We start from the raw sequence: 23,126 nt of genomic DNA, 5'->3' as shown, positions 1-23,126 counted from the left end.
TGTTTACTGCATCACTGCTCACAATAGCAAAGACTTGGAACCAACTCAAATGCCCATCAATGATACAGTGGATAAAGAAAATGTGGCACATATACACTATGGAATACTATGTAGTCATAAAAAGGATGAGTTCATGTCCTTTGAAGGGACATGGATGAAGCTGGAAACCATCATTCTCAGCAAATTAATACAAAAACAGAAAATCAAATACCTCATGTTCTCACTCATAAGTGGGAGTTGTTCAATGAGAACACATGGACACAAGGAGGGGAGCATCACACACCAGGGCCTGTTGCAGGGTGAGGGGCAAGGGAAGGGATAGCATTAGGAGAAATACCTAATGTAGATGACGGGTTGATGGGTGCAGCAATCCACCACGGCATATACCTATGTAACAAACCTGCACATTCTGCACATGTACCCTAGAACTTAAAGTAAAATAAAAAATAAAAATAAAATACACTTTAAAATGTAAAAAAATAAGTAAATAAATTGAATATACAAAAATGAAAATATCAAGTTTAATTTCATATTCCAGACATACTAAAATGCTTTTATCCAGCATTTAGAGAGAACACAGGATAACAGGAAACAAATCAACTCGACAAATAGCAAATTCATGATTTCAGACAGATTCTACTGTAGAGATTTTAAATGACTCTGTATCATTTGGAATGAAACCTCCAACCTCATGACCCTCAATCCACACGCTGTTATGTATTTTTATATAGCCAGAACTGGATCTTTTCTTTCCAAAGTCAATAATATTCCACTTTCCTAGTATCTTTCAATGAATAGATGTTAGATAGATAGATAGATGATAGATGTCTGTCTCTATACAGCTTTATATCTATATATGAATGTATTTATAACTATCTGCATATTAAAAGATCAATTAGATGAATACATTCATTGCATTATGGTTCAATGTAGCTTTTCACTTTACATAATAATTAAAACCTATCTAACACTGATACAAGAGATATTAGGTATAAGTCTGAGGTCTCCTTCAATTATAAAAAAGTCCCAGAAATCATGAAGCTCACAAAATTCTGGAAGGAAGCGTCAGGCCCTTCTGTGTCCTGAAAACAGATGAATAATGCTTCCTTGAATCCGCTTGGTCTTGATGCTGTAAATAACGGGGTTCATGAAGGGAGGGAAGAGAAAGTGGACGCAGGTCATGGTTATGTGAGCCACATGTGGTGCATGTTTTCCAAACCTGTGAATGAAGGTCAGGCTGATCACAGTGATGTAAAACACCAGGACACAGCTAATATGAGAGACACAAGTGCCGAGAGCTTTGGTTTGTTCCCCTCTGGAGGCAATGCCTATAACTGCTTTAACGATTAGAACATAAGAAAAGAAAATGATCAGAGCATCTAGAAAGAATGTCAAAGCAACCAGAATAACTGGGTAAAAGCGATTAAATGTAGTATCAGCACAGGCGAGTTTCATGACATCTTGGTGGAGGCAAAATGTGTGCAAGAGAACACGGGAATGACAATATGGGTAGCAGTAGAGTGAAAGAATTAGGGGCACAATGGACACAAAGCCTCTCATCACAACCCCTAGTCCTACATTCATCACTTGTGAATTGGTAAGAGTAGAGCTGTACCTCAGTGGTGTGCAGATGGCAATGAAACGGTCATAGGCCATGGCAAGCAAAACACCCGATTCTACAATTGCCAGTGAATGAATGAGGAAGGACTGAGTGAAACAGGCAGCCTGTGCAATCTCCCTCTGGTCTAGCAGCAGGACACCCAGGACTGTGGGCATTGTAGTGAGTGTCATCCCAAGGTCCGTGCCCACCAGCATAGCCAGGAAGTAGTACATTGGCTCATGAAGGCTGTGGTCATTCCAAATGAGGACAAGAAGTGTGCCATTCCCAAAAAGGATGGAGAAGTAGATGACAAAGAAGGGAATAGAGATCCAACGGTGAATTGTCTCTGAGCCCAGGAAGCCAGTCAGCAAGAAGAGGGCAGCACTGTTGTTAGACAACATGGTAGGTTTTGCAGATGGAGGAGGTCTACTTTAGGGGTGATGACCTCGAAATATGCAGTATTCTTTCTTTCTCTCACAGTCTTCTTTTAACACATCATCAGGTCATTTTTCACATCAAAACTTAAATATTTTGTGAATTGTCTCAAAATTAATTGTAAGCCTGTATTCACAAGGCCTTTTCCTACAATAACAAATAACAGTAATCATAGTCAGAATAATTATTCTAATTCACTATGAAGCACACGATTTTTTTTTTTCAATCACACATCATATGTCTGAGTTCCTAGCCCTGAATCTTGGTCCCAAATGGGACTCCTTTGTTCCCTTTTATTCTCTTCACTCTTTTATTCCTTCTTCTATTATTTATCATACGAGCCCTTACTGTGTTTCTATCTAATTTGAGTCAGGTCAAATTTTTTCTCTTGGAATTAATGGGACAGCTGTTTTTAGGGTTAACCACTGAGGAAAATGCTTATTCAATAGAAATGAGCCCATCACCATGAAATTACTGAGAAATATTGTAATCAATATTGCTGTCTCAAGTGGACTGTGAATAAGAAGAGAACTCAGCCTGGGCAACATAGCAAGATCCTGCCTCAAAAAAAAAAAAGAAGGAAGGAAGGAGGGAGGGAAGGAAGGAAGGAAGGAAGGAATTAGGTTGGCATGGTGGCACACACTTGTAACCCAAGCCACTAAAGAGACTGAGGCAGAAGGATCACCTGAGCCCAGGACTGTGAAGCTGCAGAGAGCTATGATTGCAGCACTACTCTTCAGCTTGGGTGACAGAATCAGATTCTGTCTCTTTAAAAAAATAAAATAAAATAAATTGAAAGAAAATAATTCATCTCATGTGAGTTTCCACAGAAATCTGAAAACCTGAACAAGTGGGTAAAGTTTGCAAACTCATTTTAGAAAGTCCTCAGTGGACTTGGGACTCACCAAGTTCTCTGTGCTACAAACAGTCAAAAAGTCTGAGTTTTGACACATTAGAGACAAACATGAAAATAGGAGGAGACTCACATTGGAAGCTCATAACAGAAATATTTTAAGGACAGACCTCTATAATGAGGACGTCCACAAAATGTTAATACTTATTAGAGTCATAAATTTGTAAATACGTTGGTCTGAAGGGCAATAATAACATCGGAAGTTGGTAATTGAGTTAATAAACTTCACACAACCAGATTTAGGGAAAAGATAAACACTCTCAGAGAGAAAATATGGCAACTACGTTGCTGATGGAGACAATCTTATAGACCCTCTAATCATTATGAATCTATAAGGCTCCTACTGAGAAAAATTCATAAGGATCTTCATAGGGAACTTTGAAATACAGCCTATTTATAATTACACTTTTACAAAATCAAGATTTTTGTTGTCATGTTACCAAGAAATTTTGTAGCCGGTTTATTACAAAACAAAGAAAACTACAAGGGAAACATCAGTTTCTCCCAAATTCAATTGATTCTATATGCGTCCAGAATCTTTTAGAATATCATTTTATATTATAAATATTACTACTGACACCTTTGAATGGTAATTCAGTAAAAATGAAGTGATAACAATCTTTGCACCTTTTTTATTTTATAAAAACCTATAGAAACAATAATAATTATATGTTTCAGAATTTTGGCACATAGTAACATCTCTAATATAAGCAATTATTTGTGGAGAGGGATGGATAGAGGAAAAGTGAAAGGACTTTGGAAGTGGCTGCTACTTCATGGGACACTGCTGTAACAAAAATGTCAGTCTAGGCATTGAAGTAGCAGATACTATATTCATATGGATACTAAAAACACTGCTAACTTGAGCCATGAATTATGACCTGTGTGGTGCTCAACTTGGCAAAACTCATCTACTCCACAGGAGTGATGTGTATATCATTATAAGTCCCCTTAACTTTCCAACATTGCCTTACAAGAGAATGGACAAATGCCAAAATTTGTTGTACAGGATAAAAGCTAACCAATTATCTGAATCTATGATCACCCAGAAAGTGGCCCAGATTGAGCAAGCAGGAGAAGACCTAATTATTCTTAAACTATAGTCGTGTTTTCAAAATCTTAGCTAAGTTTTGGACATTCAGATGCACAGGGTTATACTAAAACTGTGTGGTAATTACTTGGAAAATAGTTAATACAATTTATAAGTATATTTTTATTGACCTAAAGATAGCCCACTATTTAATATCTGCAGGCTCTAGCAGCAGCTATGCTGGCATTTAATTGTGGCAAATTTGGTGGTACCAGAAACTGTCCACATACCCAAATATTCCAGGGAGAATAGTTTCCCTAATAGTTTAGGGAATCTCCTAGAATGTGATACATGACAATTGTGACAGTCATAACTTTGGTGGAATTTATCACTCTCAGGCAAGCATAGAGGCCCCATGAGGGATGCAAACATGACCGAAGCTCACTACTCTCTTGCCCCTTTCTGAATGCCTTTGCACTGATTCTTTGGAAGCAACTATCCCAGAGTCCTCAAGAGTTTCTGAGATTAACATGGATCCATTATCCAGAGCTTCTTCAGCTTGCCATGCTGACGAGAGGATTAGGAACTGCTCAGGAAACCATTTATAAAGACATAAACTAAAATGAGAAGGAGAAAAGAGAATATTAAGATCATGTTAAAAAAAAAAGAAAAAGGCTTCCGTTTAGTTCCAGATAATCCATAAGCACCCTGTACAATCAGTGTCCCCTGAATTCACTTTTTCATCTCCACATATTGCCCCAAAATTGGGTTCCTATAGAAGAAATTAATAAAGATATCGAAATAAACATTTAAAGTTAACTGACGATGGGAAGTCATAGGATGAAGACAAACTTTCTGAAAAATCTCAACTTTTAAGTGAGTTTTTTATATCTTACCTGAAGTATAAATTAAAATGGAAGAGGTGGCTGGGCGCGGTGGTTCCCACCTGTAATCTCAGCACTTTGGGAGGCCAAGGCAGGCGGATCATGAGGTCAGCAGTTCGAGACCAGCCTAGCCAACATGGTGAAACCCTGTCTCTACTAAAAATACAAAAGTTAACCAAGTGTGGTGGCAAGTGCCTGTTTTTCCAGATACTCCAAAGGCAGAGGCAGGAGAATTGGTTTAAAAAACCCAGCGGGAGGAGGTTGCCGTGAATCGAGATTGAACCACTGCACATCAGCCTGGGTAACAGAGCAAGACTCCGTCTCAGGAAAAAAAAAAAAATGGAAGAGGTTTGGAGGGAAACACTGGGAACCTAGGAAAAACTTTACTCTCAGTAAAAATAAAGAAGATCTCAAAGGAGATAGACCCCTAAGTAGGCAGAGATATAAGAGGGTAGCAAAGTTGATCTGTACTTAAAAAAAACAATGAAAAGGGACGTTTATAGATGTGGATACTTATGGTAGTTTAATATTGAAAAATACAGAATTATCAACTAAGATAAAGATAGAGAATGTTCATTGTTTTGGACAACTAGGTCTTTGGTAATATTGACAATTTCAATATAACGGCAGAAATAAACATCTAATGACTGTGAGATTAAAAGTGAATAAAAAACAGCTGGGCATGGTGGCTCATGCTTGTAATCCCAGCACTTTGTGAGGTTGAGAAGGGCGGATCACTTGAGCCCAGGAGTTTGAGACCAGACAGACCAACATGGCAAAACACCATCTCTGCTAAAAATTACAAAAATAAGCCGGCTATGGTGGCACATGACTGTAATCCCAGATACTCCGGAGGCTGAGGCATGAGAATCCTTTGAACCCTGGAGGAGGAGGTTGCAGAGAGCCAAGATCACACTACTGCACTCCAGCATAGGCAACAGAGAAAAATCTGTTTAAAAAAAAAGAGAAAGAAAAAAAAGTGAATAAAAAACAAGAAAGTGAAGACAGTATATTATTTTATTTATATTGTTATGGTGAGAAAATTGAGCCTTATACAAGTTAAGGAATTAGCTTAAGATCACACAACTCATACGTGTCATAAAGGAATTCAAACACCTGTTTATCTAACCCAGAACCCAAGCTCATATTCTCAACCAATGTCCATCAAATGGAAATGGTTAAACTTCCTTGCTGCATTGGAATCCTTGACTTGCCTTACTTGAGCCACAGTTTTCTCTTCGTGGTTTCTGAGCATGACCTGAATATTGGTTGTTTTCTGTATCCTCAGATACAGAAATTCTTTTTCAGAATTCTGATGAGAGATATATTTGTTAAAGAAACAACTCCCAAGGGGTAATTCTAGCTCATTTCCACATAGGATATTTGGGAATAGTGTACAAATAATTATTTTTCGTCCTTCACCTGGAAGATCTGGGCCATTGAAATTGGTCCTCATGGCTTTTATTTCTTCTTTGGAAGGACAGTCTCTAAGAGGAGTTGTGTCTCTAACATCAGATGAGGCATGAACTAAATGAGTCACTCTCAAGTGTTCCATTGACCTTAGAGGGGGAAGATCAGTCACTTTGTCTTTGTAAATGTTAACATTTGAAGAACATTGCCCCTTTTCAAACTGTGTATTATATTCTCTAATCCAACGTTTTACAAAATCCTTGAGCCACCACCTAACCATTTTGTCTTGATGGTTATTCATCAGACATTTATTTATTCTTTCTATTGATTCAAACCTCACTACCCTACAATGAGTTAACTCATTCATATATATATGTGTATGTTTCATTTAATTATTTAGCATAAATATATGATATTTACTATCAATACATGTATGCATGTGTGTGTGTGTGTATTCACACAGAGAGAAATAGAATTCTCTGAAAAATATAATATCTACTCCTTATATTTAGATCCGATCTCCAGAATAAACACAATCATATATTAGCCATTACATTCACACATAATTTTTTTCTAGATGTATAAACATATCTGCATTAAAAATCCTCAGACTCCTTTCCTGACGGGTGAACAATAGCAGCAATCTTTTAAATGTTTATCATGTAATTATTCCTAATCCTGATTTATTTCCTATGATGCTCCACCTTATTGAACGTAATAATCTGGGTGTGTCATATTAGTCCCATTCTGAAATCACTTCTGCAGTTGGATCATGTGCCGAGTTTCTGTTTAAGCAGTCTAAGGTTGTGCAGATCCACAACTCTACCCTAAACTCTTATCTCAAGATACATGTCAAATTTAGTCTTTCAGATTTAAGACCGTGAAAAAATGTATATTTTACATAATACACGTGACACTTGCAGCAAGTTACACTCTGTTAACTATCACCTGTTTATACGTAGGGGAAAAATCTAAATATTCTCTCATATGTTCAGGTAAGATTTTGCCAAAATGTGATTTTAGGTCATGCATTCCAGAATTCATTTTGCAGAGGCTGTTGAATCTAGACTTGTAGCTAAGACATGACAGCTTTTTAAATAACCGTATCATAAAGTCAATTCTCATTGCACTCACAGTAAACAAAACTTCTGAAAGAGTTTAACAAGTGATATTTTCAGTGCTTAACATGAAGCTTAAGATATAGTGGTTGCTCAGTAAGTACTAGTTAAGTAAATGAATGGTGTTCATGTAACCAAGACATTGGTTTTGTAACCAAATTGAAGACCTTTACAACCTTTACATTTGTTTGTAATAAAATTACAAGTTCTAGCATGCCAAAAAATGCTAAATCATTTTCTTTGTTGCTTAGTACTTTCATGTCTCCAGTTTTTATATCAATCATAATACAGAGAAAAATCCATAACATCAAGAAGACTTTTTAAAGTTTCTTTTTTTCTTCCTTTCCTTCTTCCTTCCTTTTCTTTCTTTTTTTTTCTCCCTTCCTTCCTCCCACCCTCCCTCCCTTCTTTCTTTCTTTCTTCTTTCTTTCCTTTCTTTTCTTTCTCTTTCTTTCCTCACTCCCTTTTTCTTTCCTTCCTTCCTTTCTCTCTTTCTTTCCTTCTGTCTTCTTTCCTTTTTTTTGAGACAACATCTCACTCTGTCACCCAGGATGGGTACAGTGGTGAGATCATAGTTTACTGCAGCCTCAAACTTTTACGCTCAAGCAATTTTTCCACCTCAGCCTTCCAAGTAGCTGTGACCATATGAGAAGAGACACTTATGTGTCTTTTTCTTTCTTAGTACTTTGGCTGCGAGTGAGTCTCAAGGTAAGATGTCTTAAGCATTTATGGAACTTATATTCTCTCATCAATGAAAAGACTACTTTGAAAATGTTGTGTTGATGTCTAAATACACGAAATCTACCTTTTCCTGTGATCTAACTATACTACTAACTAGCTAGACCAATGCATGAAAAGAGACTCTTATTCTCAAAAAAGAACTATACACCAACAATAATATATCAGACATTATATTTCATTTTTTCTTCTTTACGTTGTATCAGTTATGTTACCATATAGAAAGAGAAAGAAAGTCATAATTGAAATCACTGTGTACCATGTCATATCTATGCAAGACAATTACGCCTAATAGTCCAGGGACAAGACTGAAAGGAGACATTTTAGTGTGTTGAAGGTATGCAGAAAAGCTTGTTCTCTGAAGATTATGTTGAAAGAAGTTACAGTCAGTCAATCTAATGAGGTTATGGAAGATGAAACAACTAACCTAGTACTCCTGGTAATGAATGACTTGATACCTGGGAAGTGTCTAAATATGTATAAAGGAGTTGATAATATAGACCACTTGCACTTTGGGACCCTGCTGAGTAAAAATTAGTGTCAACTAAACAAAATGATACGAAATTGTATTTCCCCAAAGTCATTTTGGAAAAGTTCTCCTTTAGCATCAAGGGTAGCACATGGAGCTCGGCACTCAACTTCCAAGCCAAAGTTTGGGACAACTTCACCCACAAATCTATATTCCTCCAATCTGTTTCCTCCATCATGGAAACAACCCTGCATATTCAAAAGTGAGTGTCCGTCTCTCATACCTCTTCAGAGGTATTCAAATATTGTCATATTCACAATCCGCAACAGGCCCAGATAACCGTTCAGTGATACTGGTCATCACTGAAGATAGATTAAATCTCCCTTTCTTCTCGGACATAAATTACAGGTTATTGAAAAAAACTATAACTTGAAGTCACATGGCAGAAAGATGGGATCTTTCTCACAAAGCATGAGAAAAACAAATGAGTGTTAATTTTAAGGGCCTTAGCCAACTTAGCTAAAGTCCCTTCCACCTAACATAAAGCTGTAAAAGAGGAGCCTAGATATATAATTTAGATATTGGAGTAGCATACAGTATAAAAATATCCCATGAGCACCAAAGAAACCATACATTTTTCACAGTTTCTATTCTTCCAAAATAACTTACAAAGACAGTCTTTCCTCTGCCATAAGAACCTGCACCCAGGTCAGCAAATCAAGATGGAAATGATCTGGATTGAAATTTTCTACTAACACAGTAATAAACCTTAGGAACTTACTGGGCACATTATGAGAAACAGAGGAAGTCTTTGGGGGATAACCGGATTTTAAGATTTTGTCTATACTCACCATCTATAGCTTAAACATTGTACTCAACAGCATATAAAATGTGTGAATAAATAATTGGTTTTACATTTGAATCAATATGAAAAAGTTTTAACAAGGACATAAAGAAAACTTGCTCCTACACCTATTTTTTAAGCATTCCATAGATTACATCTCATTTCTCTCCACATTTTTCTGTCTTCCCAATATTAAACTTTACTCAGTGAAGTCCAGAGCAAAGATTTGTTGCAAACAAATCACCAGCTCTGATCTTTCTTCCTGAAAATGTACCTGTAAAATGTGGATGCCATACATTTTTAGGTCTGGGAGGATTGTATTATCTTTTCTCTGTGTTGCACTACCATAAAATCTCTAGTTGAGTGAAACATTTATTTAAGCAATTATAACTGAAAACTTCCTTCCTCCAGAAGGAAGAACGTTTTCTTCTTCCATGGAATATTTGAAGGATTATTCTTTGAAAAGCAGAATATTCAGAGTGGGAGGAGGTAGACAGGTATATTTAGGTAGAATCTGGGGTGTATTGAAGGGAAGTCATCAATAATTCACTAACTAGTATAAGAAATTATCCATTGTGAGGGATTTAAGACTTTTTATTAGGAAAACATGAAACGCAATTTAAAGGTTCAAGGAGTCTCCCAACTCAGACTAGAGGAATATCTGAAAGAACATCTGCAAAGACTAATTTCAAAACAAGTCAGTATACATTTCTCCAATGAAGACATACAAATGGTCAATGAGCACATTAAAAGAAGTTTAAGATTCTCAGTCAATAGAGAAAAGCAAATTAAAGCCACAGTGACACACTACTACACACCTTCTAAGATGGCTGCAATCAAAATAATGGAAAATAACAAGTGTTGGTGAGTACGGGGGGAAATCTGAACCCTCGTGCATTGCTGGTGAGAATGTGAAATATGGCAACAGCTGTGGGAAACAGATTTTTCAAAAAGTTGAACATAAAATTGTCATATGATCTAGCAAATCCATTCCTAGGTATAAATCCAAAAGAATTGAAAACAAGGACTCAAACAGACACTTTTAAGTCAATGTTTATTGCAGCATTATTCACAGTAGGCAAGAAATAGAAAGAACACAAGTGTTTATCAACATGGATATATAAACAAAATGTTGTATATATAGGATAGAATATTATTGATCTATGAAAAGTAGGTCTGACACATGCTACAACATGGATAAACCTTCCGAACTATCCTAAGAGCAATAAGTCACGCTCAAAAGAACAAACATTGTGTTATTTCACTTACACAAACTACCTAGAATAAGCAAATTCATAGAGACAAAAAGTAGATTAGAAGTTACCAGAGTGTAGGAGAAACATGGATTGGGGAGTAACTGATAAATCAATACAGAGTTTTTGTTTGGTGTAATACAAAATTTTAGAAATAGGGGTGGTGACTGCACAACATGGCAAATGTAATGTGTGCCACTGAATTATACAATGTAAAAAGGCTATAGTGTCAAATTATATATAATACCACTATAAAAATAATACAATAAATGTATTACAATTCATTAAATTTATTGTTAAAGGTTTAAAAACAAGAGTTTGAGGTTAGAAATTATATCTAAGATAAAATATTGATTTATTCCACACGTGCAGGTGTCCACACACACATGCAAACACAATTATACATGTACATACTAGTATAAAGTATCTTAAATCTTAAAGACCATTTATTTGATTTTAATAAATAGAATAGGATGGTTGATTCAACAGTTTCACCTGAAAGAAAGAATCAAGCATAGATTATTTTCAATTTTATATGAGCCTCCTCAAAGATCTATGGAAAAAAGTACGTTAAAATCATCTGAGGAGCAAACATACTCTTACAAACTCACTTCTTCCTTTTTGTAAGCTGGCAAGAAGCTTGTCTAGGTTTTTCCTTCTAAGATTTTGTTTGGGCAAAAGAATATTTATAGAAGAATAAGGTAAAGAGATATATTTTTTAAAAATCCAGACATACTGTAATAAATGTATTGAAAATTTAAAAGGTCTTATTGAAACACTCTGTAAGTGATTTATGACTGTATTAAAAATATTAAATGCAAATCATGGCCCTAGAAAGTACTCTAACTCAGGGTAGAGGACATTTAAAAGATAACCAACACTTACTTATTTAAAAGTAAATTTAAAATGTTAATTGCTTTGCACTATATTTGCCATGAGAATAATGCAAATTTTAAGAATTTATTTCTAGAGAATGATGATCAAAACTTTTTTACACGTGGGTGCACTAGCCTATGCAAACATATAAACACGTATGCACAAGTGTGCACACTGATGCAAAAGTTTTTCAAAGAGATTATATGTTCTGTCTTTTTTTCAAATTTCACCGAGGTGGTTAATTTCAGGTGCATTGGAAAGAGGAATTTAAATATGGAGTTTTTCAGTTCCATGTAGTCTACTCAGTATTCTGTCACCAGGCATCTCCTAGGCTATGCCTCAACTCTATGGTAAAGTCCTTAAGCCCTTCTGAGTGAAACATTGTCTTCCAATATATTCTTGCTCTTGGCTAAGAAAAAAGTCCAGGCTTTAGTTTTTCATTCCGTCTTCATTTTTGTATCTGTGTCTGATTCTCCAGACCCCAGTTTAACTACTAAACTTATGTTTCAATAAAAGGCGGATAATACCACATTGTATTTGTTTTGTCTTGATGCTATAGATGATAGGATTCATTAAAGGAGGAAAGAGGAAGTAGATATAACTCATGATAATGTGGACAACCTCTGGCACATTCCTTCCAAATCTGTAGATGAATGTCAAACCCATCACGGTAACATAGAAAATAAGAACACAACTAATGTGGGAGATACAAGTATTGAGGGCTTTGGCTCTCTCTTCACTGGAGGCAATGCCTATAACAGTCTTAAGAATCAGAATATAGGAGAAGAGAATGATCAGAGAGTCTAGGAAAATTGTTAAAGAGATCAAAATTACAGGGTAAATTCTATTGAAAGTTATATCAGCACAAGCCAGTCTCATGATTTCTTGGTGAAGGCAGAAAGCACGTGTGACAACATGAGATTTGCAATATGAAAATGAAAAAAGACGCAAGATTACAGGCAGGATGGATACAAAACCCCTTAGAAACACTCCCACTCCTAATGCTATAACTCTAGTATTGGTGAGAATAGAAGCATATCTCAAAGGATTGCAGATGGCAATGAAACGATCATATGCCATTGTCAGGAGGGAACCTGATTCCACAACAGAAAGGGAGTGAATAAAGTAGGCCTGCAGGAAGCAGCCCACACTACTAATCTCCCTGTGATTCACCCATAGAACACCCATTACAGTAGGCATCGTGGTTAATGTCACCATGAGGTCTGTGCCTGCCAGCATGGTGAGGAAGTAGTACATGGGTTCATGAAGACTGTGGTCATGCTTGATGAGGTAGAGGAGCATGCCATTGCCCAGAAGGATGCACACATAAATGACAAAGAAGGGGATGGAGATCCAGTGATGAGCTGCCTCCAGCCCTGGAAAGCCAGTCAGCAAAAAAGGGGCTGCAGTAATATTTGGCCACATCATGTGTCCACAGGTCAAGATCAATTTCTTGAAACCTCGAAACCAGGAGCCCCCAATCTTCCTGCGTGGGGATAGTTAATTGGTGTGATAAATTTGACTCCGCAACTATTTCTTGAAGAAGAATAGTCATGTAGAGACTATGGTATTTTCCTAATTAGAGAAAATACAGAGTAAATTGTTCAATTTTTCTCAAATTAAAAGATTTTTCATTAATTTTAAGTATGTTATCCCCAACTATTTTGAGGTTACTTATAAATATTTGCAAAAACAGTGATAACAAAAACAAATAAGATAAATATACACAAATGGATAATAATCTGGCTTAGTTGTTTTCTTGCTGTGATCACTAACCTTTTGGAAATGATTGTGTTTTATTTTCATTTTTTATTTCACAATTATCATAAAGACAGTTTTTTCAGTTAATACAATTTTTCTCAGTTTTTGAATTTGAATGTCAGTGTTTATGCAATATAACATGCATCACCATCACTTCCAATGGATTGCTTTGTCACTCCAATAGTTACTTGAACTTGGCCACCAGAGTTGTGGGTCACAGACTAGACACATCTAACAAGCAGAGGACTTGTTAGACACGCGTCCTCAGATTCTGCCACTTCCAACATTCTGAATCAAATTTGCTTTTTTCAGGATCCTCAGATGATTCCAATGCAAAACAATGTCTGGGAATCACTGCTATAAGCATTTCATACTTAATCCATCTTTTGAGATAGAAACCTTTTGATTCTTTCATCTCGCTGATATTCTCCAAATACCTTCATAAAATTATATTTTTTTATTCTTTCACCATTTACTGGCTTTCTTTCTACCACTTGCGCTTTCCAACATTATTTCCCATAATCAAATACTTAGTTGGTTTTCTGTCTCTTCTTATCTCTCTCTGCTTTTCCATTAATTCTAAACTCCTGAGGTGCTGTTGCAGTACTGTAACAGGTAAAATTCTAATGTTTCCACAGCTTAAGGATGCTGGCCATCACCACTGTTTCTGCTTTCTTGGTTGTCACACACCAAGGCGGGGAAAAAAAGAAAAGAAACTTATTACCTGCTCTGCTGCGGTCTTAGGTAACCATAAATTCAGAATCCTAAAGGCAAGTATTCAGCACTTAGCAGTTTTCTTTATAAAATGACCTCAGTATCAAAAATAAATCAGAATCAGAGGAAATCACAAAGCATCTAACTACTGTATAAGGAAATGTTCTGATGCTACATCTGTACCAACTTGGTGCTTACTGAGATTGAAATAACCAACATTAGGAATCCCTAAAATTAAATAACATTGAATTCATATAGAAGACTGAACTATAATTATTACACAAATGTTGTTGCACCTTTGAAAGCTCCTTATTGCTTACAAACACAGATTGAGGAATAAGAGGACGTACGTAATGAGTTACAGGAGTAAGAGAATGGCAGTTTAGAGAGAGGACAAATGGTGATACATATTCTGAAGGGTAAACGTAGAAGAAAGTCATATTAACAAACATTTTAAAATGTAAACAAATAAAACAGTTAAAAAATTTTTTGAATTAAACAAATAATTAAAAAAAGAAAGCCATAAAATCTGGGATTCATTTAAGAAAAAAAAATTATGAGAGTCAAACTAGATTTCCAGAATACAGATGTTTTTTAAAATGCCTGTGAGCTTTTCCTTAAAAAACAATAACGTCTTGGGAGAAATTGATCATAAAGCACTTGAAACCAAAAAAGAGAGTGTTTTTATTATATTTATGAGCAGAAAGATGTTTACAGTTCTATCTCCCTCCATATCTAAGCTTGGTTCATTAAAAGTAATACAGGGAATTAATAGCCTAACAACCAAAAAAAGTCCAGGTTCAGAAGGGTTCACAGCCGAATTCTACCAGAGGTACAAAGAAGAGCAAGTATCATTCTTTCTGAAACTATTCCAAACAATACAAAAAGAGGGAATCCTCCCTAACTCATTTTATGAAACCAACATCATCCTGATACCAAAACCTGACAGAGACACGACTAAAAAAGAAAACTTCAAGCCAATATCCATGATGAACATAGATGCGAAAATCTTCAACAATATACTGGCAAACCGAATGCAACAGCATATCCAAAAGCTTATCCATCACGATCAAGTAGGCTTCATCCTGGGGATGCAAGGCTGATTCAATATACACAGACCTATAAATGCAATCCATCACATAAACAGAACCAAAGACAAAAACCACATGATCATCTCAATAGATGCAGAGAAAGCCTTCAACAAAATTCAACAGCCCTTTATGCTAAAAACTCTCAATAAAGTAGATATCGATGGAACATATCTCAAAATAATTAAAGCTATTTACAACAAACCCACAGCCAAACTTCCAACACTATATTGAATATTCCTATTCAATATAGTGTTGGAAGTTCTAGCCAGAGCAATCAGATAAGAAAAAGAAATAAAGGATATTCAATTAGGAAAAGAGGAAGTCAGATTGTCTCTATTTACAGATGACATGATTGTATATTTAGAAGATCCCATTATTCTTCCTTCCATCATTTTCGCATTTTCTACTCTGTCTTCCTTCTGAATTGGATGGGAGATATGCCCCCACAGGCCCTAGGGAGATGGCCCATGTCTCTAGAATTTTTCTAGTGAGTCCCATCGACTACCTCATGCCATCTCTCAGAGTAGTTCTTCAAACAAACACACAGACACACATGCATTTGTGTGTTTCAAGGTCTGTCGTTTGGATCTTATATGTTAAATTGTTATATGCTAAAATGGTGACTTTTCTTTCTATAAATTTATGGATCCTAGCACAGTGTGGAAGCTCAGCCTGTTTAGGTTTAGCACACTGTGCTCTCATCCATTGTCTTAATCTTCAAAACAGAGTCCTCCATTTGGCCTCAGTCCTGAGGACCTATGAGTTGGGACTACCCAACCCTCAGACTTCTATTTTCCCCAAGTTAAATTCTTCCTGCCTTCTCCAACCCAGTCCAATATATCGTCTCCCATCAATATGATTTCATTTTCAATCCAATTTTCTTTCTTAGATCTTAATTTGGTTGTCCTTTTCTAAGACTTTTAACTGTATTTAAATTTTTTTGTCTACTCTTCAGAGAAAAACTATCAACAAAGAATCCTCTGAACAGGAACATTCTTGATAAAAATTAAAGGCAAAATAAATCCTTTACAGACAAACAAAAACTGAGCTTATTTCAACTAAGTTGAACTCAAATGACCAAAGATGACCATTTGAATCTACATAAATGACAAAAGCACCAGTAAAGATAATCATGTCATTATAAAAGATATTATGCATATATATTCCTTTCTGCTTCTTATTTTATTTTTAAAATGAATGTATTATAATAAAAAAAGAATTGCATTGTTGGAACTGTTACAAATATAAATGTAATGTATTTACCAATAACTGATACAAGGATGTGAGTGATAACAAAGCAGTTTTGGAATAAAGTATCAGTCTCTGGAAAAAAAAAAGCTACAAACATCTACATAGAAAAATGAATAAGAACACACAATGACACATGCAGGTCTAAGCATTAACAATTACATTTATGCCAATACAAAGGTCCCAGATTAGAAACCCTAAATCTATCATAGTTTCTTGAATACTCTCAACAAAGAAAAAAAATCTGTGCTGTAGGATATCCACCTCAGCTGTGATCTTTACCTCCAGGCACACCTCTGGAAAATCTTCTCCTATGCTTTCCTTGAGTGCATCTCACATCAGAAGAGAGAGGAACTATTCCGCATTCATGTTCCTGGCACTCACCCACTCACAGGATTGTGGCTAACATAGGGACCTATTCCTGTCCTCTTTGAGGACTCAGTTCAGATCATTCACTCCCAGACCTCTCATGAGGCCCCATTTTAAAGCTTATTCATGTAGAAATCACTTCCCCTGAGTTTCATCTTTCCAGCATCTCAGGAGACCCCTTGATCCCCCTTTGTTCTCTTCTCTGTTTGGGAGGAGTAGGGCCTCACAAGTGATGTCCTTTGGATTTTCAAGTGTTTCCTGAAGAATGGATAAGGAAAATTTGAAACTCAAAAACCAGCTGTCATAAGGTAGAGACACCAAGGCTTGGTTATGTGACCTGAGGAGGTTCAGCATCATAATTTAATTTATCTCAAAGGGTTAGGGGATTATCAGTTGTCTTCAGGTATCACATGTGCATCTGCTGGTCCTGGAGTTTATGAATTCCAATTGCATTTTTATCTTTCTGTTACTTTGTAAAATTAGTTCTTATCTACAGGAACTTCAATTGATCTGTCAACAGTCATGCAGATTCATGACATTCAGCTTTTTAAAACTATTACTTGTAGCTTATTGTCTTATTTTGCCAGATACACAATGAGGAGCATAGTCTTTATTCACAGAATGTAAAAAAAAAAAAAAAAAAAAAAAAACCGGGGGGGTAATATAAAGAAAATAGTTACCACAAATTTTCATAGCACTATCATTACTGCATAGATAGTAGCATTCTAAGGGGAACCCATAGAAAGCATCTTTGGGGCAGTGGAAAACTTTTCAAAAGAAATATTATTTAAGCTGATAATTAAAGAATAAGCTGATAATTTTAAAAACTCTATAACTTTATAGATTTAAACCATACCCCACTTACAAACAAATATAGTGTTTGTAAATGGAGTATGGTTTAACTCTATAAAGCAAGAAAAAAATACACAGGCTATGGGGCAAGAGAAAATATGACAAATTCAAGCCAAAAGAATTCTAGTGTAGTTAGAACAACATAACATGTGAGAAAATATGAAACAAAAAGAATCTGTGGTAGCCTGTTGGTTTTTTTTTTAATACTTTAAGTTCTGGGGTACATATGCAGAATGTGCAGGTTTGTTACACAGGTATACATGTGCCATGGTGGTTTGCTGCATCCATCACCCTGTAATATACATTAGGTATTTCTCCTACTGCTATCCCTCCCCTAGCCCCCAACCCCTATAGGCCCCAGTGTGTGATGTTTCCCTCCCTGTGTTCATGTGTTCTCATTGCTCAACTCCCACTTATGAGTGAGAACATGCGGTGTTTGGTTTTCTGCTCTTGTGTTAGTTTGCTGAGAATGATGGTTTCCAGCTTCATCCATGTCCCTGCAAAGGACGTGAACTCATTGCTTTTTACGGCTACATAGTATTCCATGGTGTATATATGCCACATTTTCTTATTCAATCTATCATGGGCATTTGGGTTGGTTTCAAGTCTTTGCTACTGTGAACAGTGTGACTAATATCCAGAATCTATAAAGAACTTAAACAAATTTACAAGAAAAAAACAACCCCATCAAAAATGGGGGAAAGGATATGAACGGACATTTCTCAAAAGGAGACACATATGTAGCCAACAAACATATGGAAAAAAAGTTCATCATCACTGGTCATTAGAGAAATGCAAATCAAAATCACAATGAGATACCATCTCACACCAGTTAGAATGGTGAGCATCAAAAAGTTAGGAGACATCAGATGCTGGAGAGGATGTGGAGAAATAGGAATGCAGTTGCTCTCTACCACCCTTTCACACATTGTGTTTCATCAAAAAAATGTTAAGAATAAAAATTACTTCACACATACTTTAAAACTAACACATGCATTAGAAAAGAAAGTCTTTCTCACTAGCTATTTTTTAAATAGGTGTGATAGGCGTAATTTTAAAATCTACCTCTGTACCACAAGATTTCCTATCCTAATGTCTGGGAATGTGACTATGACACAATATCATGCTTGGGGTTATACAGATGTAATTAAAGTTACTGATCTGTTGACTATGAGTTAATTGAAAATGTAACTACTTGGGGGAAACTAATCTAATTTCATGAGCCCCTAAAAAGCAGAGTTTTCACTGAGTAGTAGTAGAATAGGAAGCCAGACATATTCAAAGTTTGAGAAAGGTTCATAGGCAGTTGCTGGTTTAAAATATAAGGAGGTCACAAAAGAAGGAATGGAAGAACCCCCTGGGTACAGAGAGGGGGTCCCAGCTAACAGCCTGAAAAAAAAACCAAAGACCTCAGATTTCAGCAATAGGAAACTGAACTCTGATAACTGGGTGCAGTGGCTCATTCATGCCTGTAATCCCAGCACTTTGGGAGGCTGAGGCAGGCAGATCACCTGAGGTCAGGAGTTCTAGACCAGCCTGACCAACATGGTGAAACCCTGTCCCTACAAAAAATACAAAAATTAGCCAGGCATGGTGGCAGGTGCCTGTAGTTCCAGCTACTTTGGGAAGCTGAGGCAGGGGATCACTTGAACCCAGGAGGCAGAGGTTGCAGGAAGCAAGAGATTGTGCCACTGCACCCCAGGCTAGGCAACAGAGTGAGACTCCATCTCAAAGAATAAAGAAAAGAAACTGAACTCTGACTATAATCTGAATGAGCGTGGAAGTGAAGTCTTCCCCAGAGCCTTCAGGTAAAAGCCCAGCCCTCCTGACATTTAGAATTTGACCTTATGAAACCCTAAGCAGAAAACCCAGTTAAGCCTATTAGAGTACAGACCTATAGAAGTGTGATATAATAAAATAATAATGTTTTAAGCAGTTCGATTTGCAGTAATCTATGTATAACAGAAAATTAATGCAAAGTATTACTATTATCCATATTTTCTTAAGAGTTTGTAGAGTTCTATAATAAAATAACATTTACAGAGTTTATGTAAATTACTGTACCAATTATCTAGTAACACAGAGTTGTCACATGACAAAGCCCTATAGCGCATCAGTGGCTTACAACATTAAACATTCATTTTTCACTCTCATACATGGTTCAACTTATTTAGGCTGGGCTTGGCTGGGTAGTAGTAATCATTTCTGCCCCATTTGCTCATGTACGTAGGGTGCAGCTATATGTCATCTCCATCCTCTTGTTATCTTGTGTCTTTCTTGCTGTATCAGTTACACTTTTGTTGTGTCTATTTCTATATTGTCTCTCACTTTGCCCTCTCTCACTAAACCCCAATGTCTCTTTTGCATCAACCAGACTTTAGCATAAAACTTAGAACAAAATTTTTACTGTTTACATTCTTTTACTAGTCTTTCAAACCTAATGTCTCTAACTCACTCATTGTAGTAAAAAACACGGTTCTACTCCCACTCCAACACTAACATTGCTTCCATGCTGACTGTTATATTGATACATCAATGGCCCTGGAAGAAATGTCAGAGTTTGACATATTGATTGTAAGGTTATTTATAAAATTTTAATTATTTTATGATTAATGTATTGATCACTAACAGGCTGGTATGCTGATGGTTAAACTGACTTACATAAGAACAGTGATTTCAAAATAATACTAATATCCTCATTGGCTAATGTATAAGCTGAAAATATGGGTGCTACAAAGCAGAGAAAGAAGAAGGCAGAAAGGGACCATAGATGGATGTAAGATAAAGAAAGCTGAGCCTAGAGAACTGCTTCAAGAAGAGGAGGAGATGTAATACAGAGATCAGGTGTCATGATGAGCCCACCCTGCACATTCACTCCCAAAGTCAGTCTCTTTTCTTTCCTGCCTCTTCCAAAGAAAATTTCTATTGAAGGAAAAATGTTCTTAATAACCCTGAGCTAACAAGAACGTCTAGATAGCAATTCAGAACTCTGAATTATTCATGTAAGCACCCAACACATAAAACGACTGTTTTTCTTTCAGAGTTGGCATTTTCTAGGAAATTGAACTTTTATGTTGGAGATTGTTATGCCTAGCAGACTCCATAGATACAGATATCTTCCCTCTTTTCTCTATTTACCCTCTTGCAACAACTACGTAGTGGAAGAGAAGTCCAAGAAGATTGGCCATCTTTATTTTCCTCTAGAATACCTCTATTCCATTCTCCCACAGTCATTAGTGACTTACCTGGAGTATCAGAAATTAAGGGGAGAAGTAATTATTGAGTCCTGGTGTAGAAATTGGTTCAAATGGTATCTTCAAAGACTGCTAAGAGGATTAATTTGTGAGGTTATTTGTATTCAAAATTGTTCCCCAATATCTCTCTTGATGCTGGATAATTAGACTACTGGGATGTTTTTTTTCCAGTCTCCTTTGGAGAAGGAGGTGGGTCCAGAACTGTGTTCAAAAGCCCCATGTTTTCTATTCAGAAAGAAAACAGAATTGTAGTTTCATCCAGCAGTCTGGAGTCATGCTCTCAAACCACCTTTGCCTTGTATGATTCCCCACCTCAAAAAGAAGATACTGTGAAACCTACTTTTGTTATTCCTTAACCCTGTAGCCAATAAGCTTACTCAACTTAGATGAAGCTTCACAAATCCCTCACACTTAACCTTTACTTGGTTTCAAATAAGATTGTTTGTTATCTAGAACTTGGCATATGCATTTTTGAGTGATATTTTCTCATAAATGAGTACTGCTGATAAGTTCTTTCAGACAGTAAGCTTGTTTTCTGTCTCTTGGTAAGTCTTGCCCAAGGATAAGAGTTGTTGCTTCTGGAGCAACATAAATCAAGTTAAAACAATCTTATTTACTTTAAGTGTCCTGTAGTAATGTTGAAAAGGGGACATGGTGGAGGTATTCTTTACATCCCTGGCTTTCTCTGATAGTTTGTACTTGAATACAATAATACTCATAGTCTGGCAGAGTGATAAGGATCTGAGAATTTCTATTGTCTTATCAGTCTTAGATTCTAAATTTATCCTGGAACTTAGCCCAACTGTGAGATTTTAAAATGCGTATGGGTGCAATGTGGTGAACCATGTGGGTCACATTTTGGCACTTGACATTTTATATCAGTTGAGTTTCTGCTGAACTGCATTCTGCTCATAGGTCTTTCTAAATATAAGTAGAATAGCAGTAGGAAATCATGACTGAGAGTCAGTCTCTGGGAATGGCTTAAGTCTGAAAGTTTGCGTGTCCTCTTTGTACTAAGTGAAAATTTAGGACTAGATTGATTTAGGGGAGCTATGATTTGAAGTTAAAATCAGGTGGAGATAGTAAGACCCTGAGATAATTGATTTAATTTCAGGCCGCCCTCCTGTTTCATTAGTAGGTATATTGACCCTCTCACTGGCAGTACATGAATCTTCTGCCCCATGAATATGACTCTATTCCTGGAAACGTCACTTATCTTAGAACAGATATAAAAGTAAGTTCCTGCAGACCGCCCCAGGGTTGGGATAGTCTGCCACATGAAGTGACCCTGTTGGTGGAGGATAAACCTCCAGAGAATGGGAACAGCTATTATCAGCCAAAATTCAAAGTCACCAGGCTTAGGGCAATGGGAGGAAGTAGGCAGGGCATCCAAAGTGTCCTCTATTTCCTTAAATAGCCATTTATGTCTCTCTCATTCTTGATGTTCTAAGACCTTGTTCATTCTTTTCATACTTCCTGCTGTATTGCCTGTGAAGTGAAGAATCACATCACAGCAGCATAATCTCAGATTGGGCAGAACCTCCCATCTCCTGTAATAAAAGCCTTCTTTGGTGCAGTGTTTCCTGACACAATCTTGTATCTTTTTTATATATAAAATATATAACTCAATATTTATTAGAATATCTGTTCTGAAAATAGGTAGTCACATTATTAGAAATTATTTAACTTTTTAAAATCAAAATATGTTTCTGGTCTTCCATTCCTTGGCTCTTGGCCTGAACTCTGGTGTCACAGCCTGCATCTAACTGCAGCCCTATTTTACATATGGCATATAGGAAGGCAACAGCCAGGTATTATAAGCTTATATCACTAACGATTCAGGAAGGTCTCTATCCTAGGAGTTTTGCTGTTTGCTGAGTAAGTCTGTGCTGACAATACCAACTTCTTTTATTTTTTCTGTGTAGTTTGATTCTATTATCTGTCAGCCTTCTGGATTCCACAATAATCTCTGAAGATCCCATCCTTTAAATCATCCTCTACAGGCTCTGATGGTTAATTTTATTTACCAATTTGACTGGGCCATGAGATGCCCAAATATTTGTCAAACATTATTCTAGGTGTTTTTGTGAGGGTGTTTTTAGATGAGATTTACATTTAAATTGGCAGGCCAAGGAAAGCAGACTGTCCTTCCTACTGCAGGTGGCTTCATCCAATCAGTTGAAAACCTGAATAGAACAAAAAGTCTGACCCTTGCCCAAATCAGAGATGATTCTTCCTGATTTATGGCCTTCAAACTGGATTGTAGA

General features: G+C 36.4%; 2 protein-coding genes across 2 annotated transcripts; both read right to left on the bottom strand.

Moving 5' to 3' along the window:
• Positions 1-1,065: 1,065 nt before the first annotated feature.
• On the bottom strand, positions 1,066-2,001 carry LOC105720142 (olfactory receptor 51B4). The gene has a single exon (XM_012456446.2). It carries the CDS (start codon positions 1,999-2,001, stop codon positions 1,066-1,068), a length of 936 nt encoding a protein of 311 aa, XP_012311869.2.
• Positions 2,002-12,056: 10,055 nt separating this feature from the next.
• LOC105720141 (olfactory receptor 51B2) lies at positions 12,057-12,995 on the bottom strand. Its single transcript, XM_012456445.2, has one exon. It carries the CDS (start codon positions 12,993-12,995, stop codon positions 12,057-12,059), a length of 939 nt encoding a protein of 312 aa, XP_012311868.2.
• Between the last annotated feature and the right edge of the window lie 10,131 nt (positions 12,996-23,126).

This window comes from Aotus nancymaae, unplaced genomic scaffold (genome assembly GCF_030222135.1).
Source record: "Aotus nancymaae isolate 86718 unplaced genomic scaffold, 86718_ANA_hifiasm-v0.15.2.pri h1tg000059l, whole genome shotgun sequence".
Classification (NCBI taxonomy): Eukaryota; Metazoa; Chordata; class Mammalia; order Primates; family Aotidae; genus Aotus; species Aotus nancymaae.
The sequence above is the reverse complement of the archived record's forward strand: the minus strand, read 5'-3'. Positions and strand labels throughout refer to the sequence as shown.

What these genes read in the sequence shown, in the direction of transcription:
- LOC105720142 (XM_012456446.2), bottom strand. Translation starts at nt 2,001, where the DNA reads ATGTTGTCTAACAACAGTGCTGCCCTCTTCTTGCTGACTGGCTTCCTG.
- LOC105720141 (XM_012456445.2), bottom strand. Translation starts at nt 12,995, where the DNA reads ATGTGGCCAAATATTACTGCAGCCCCTTTTTTGCTGACTGGCTTTCCA.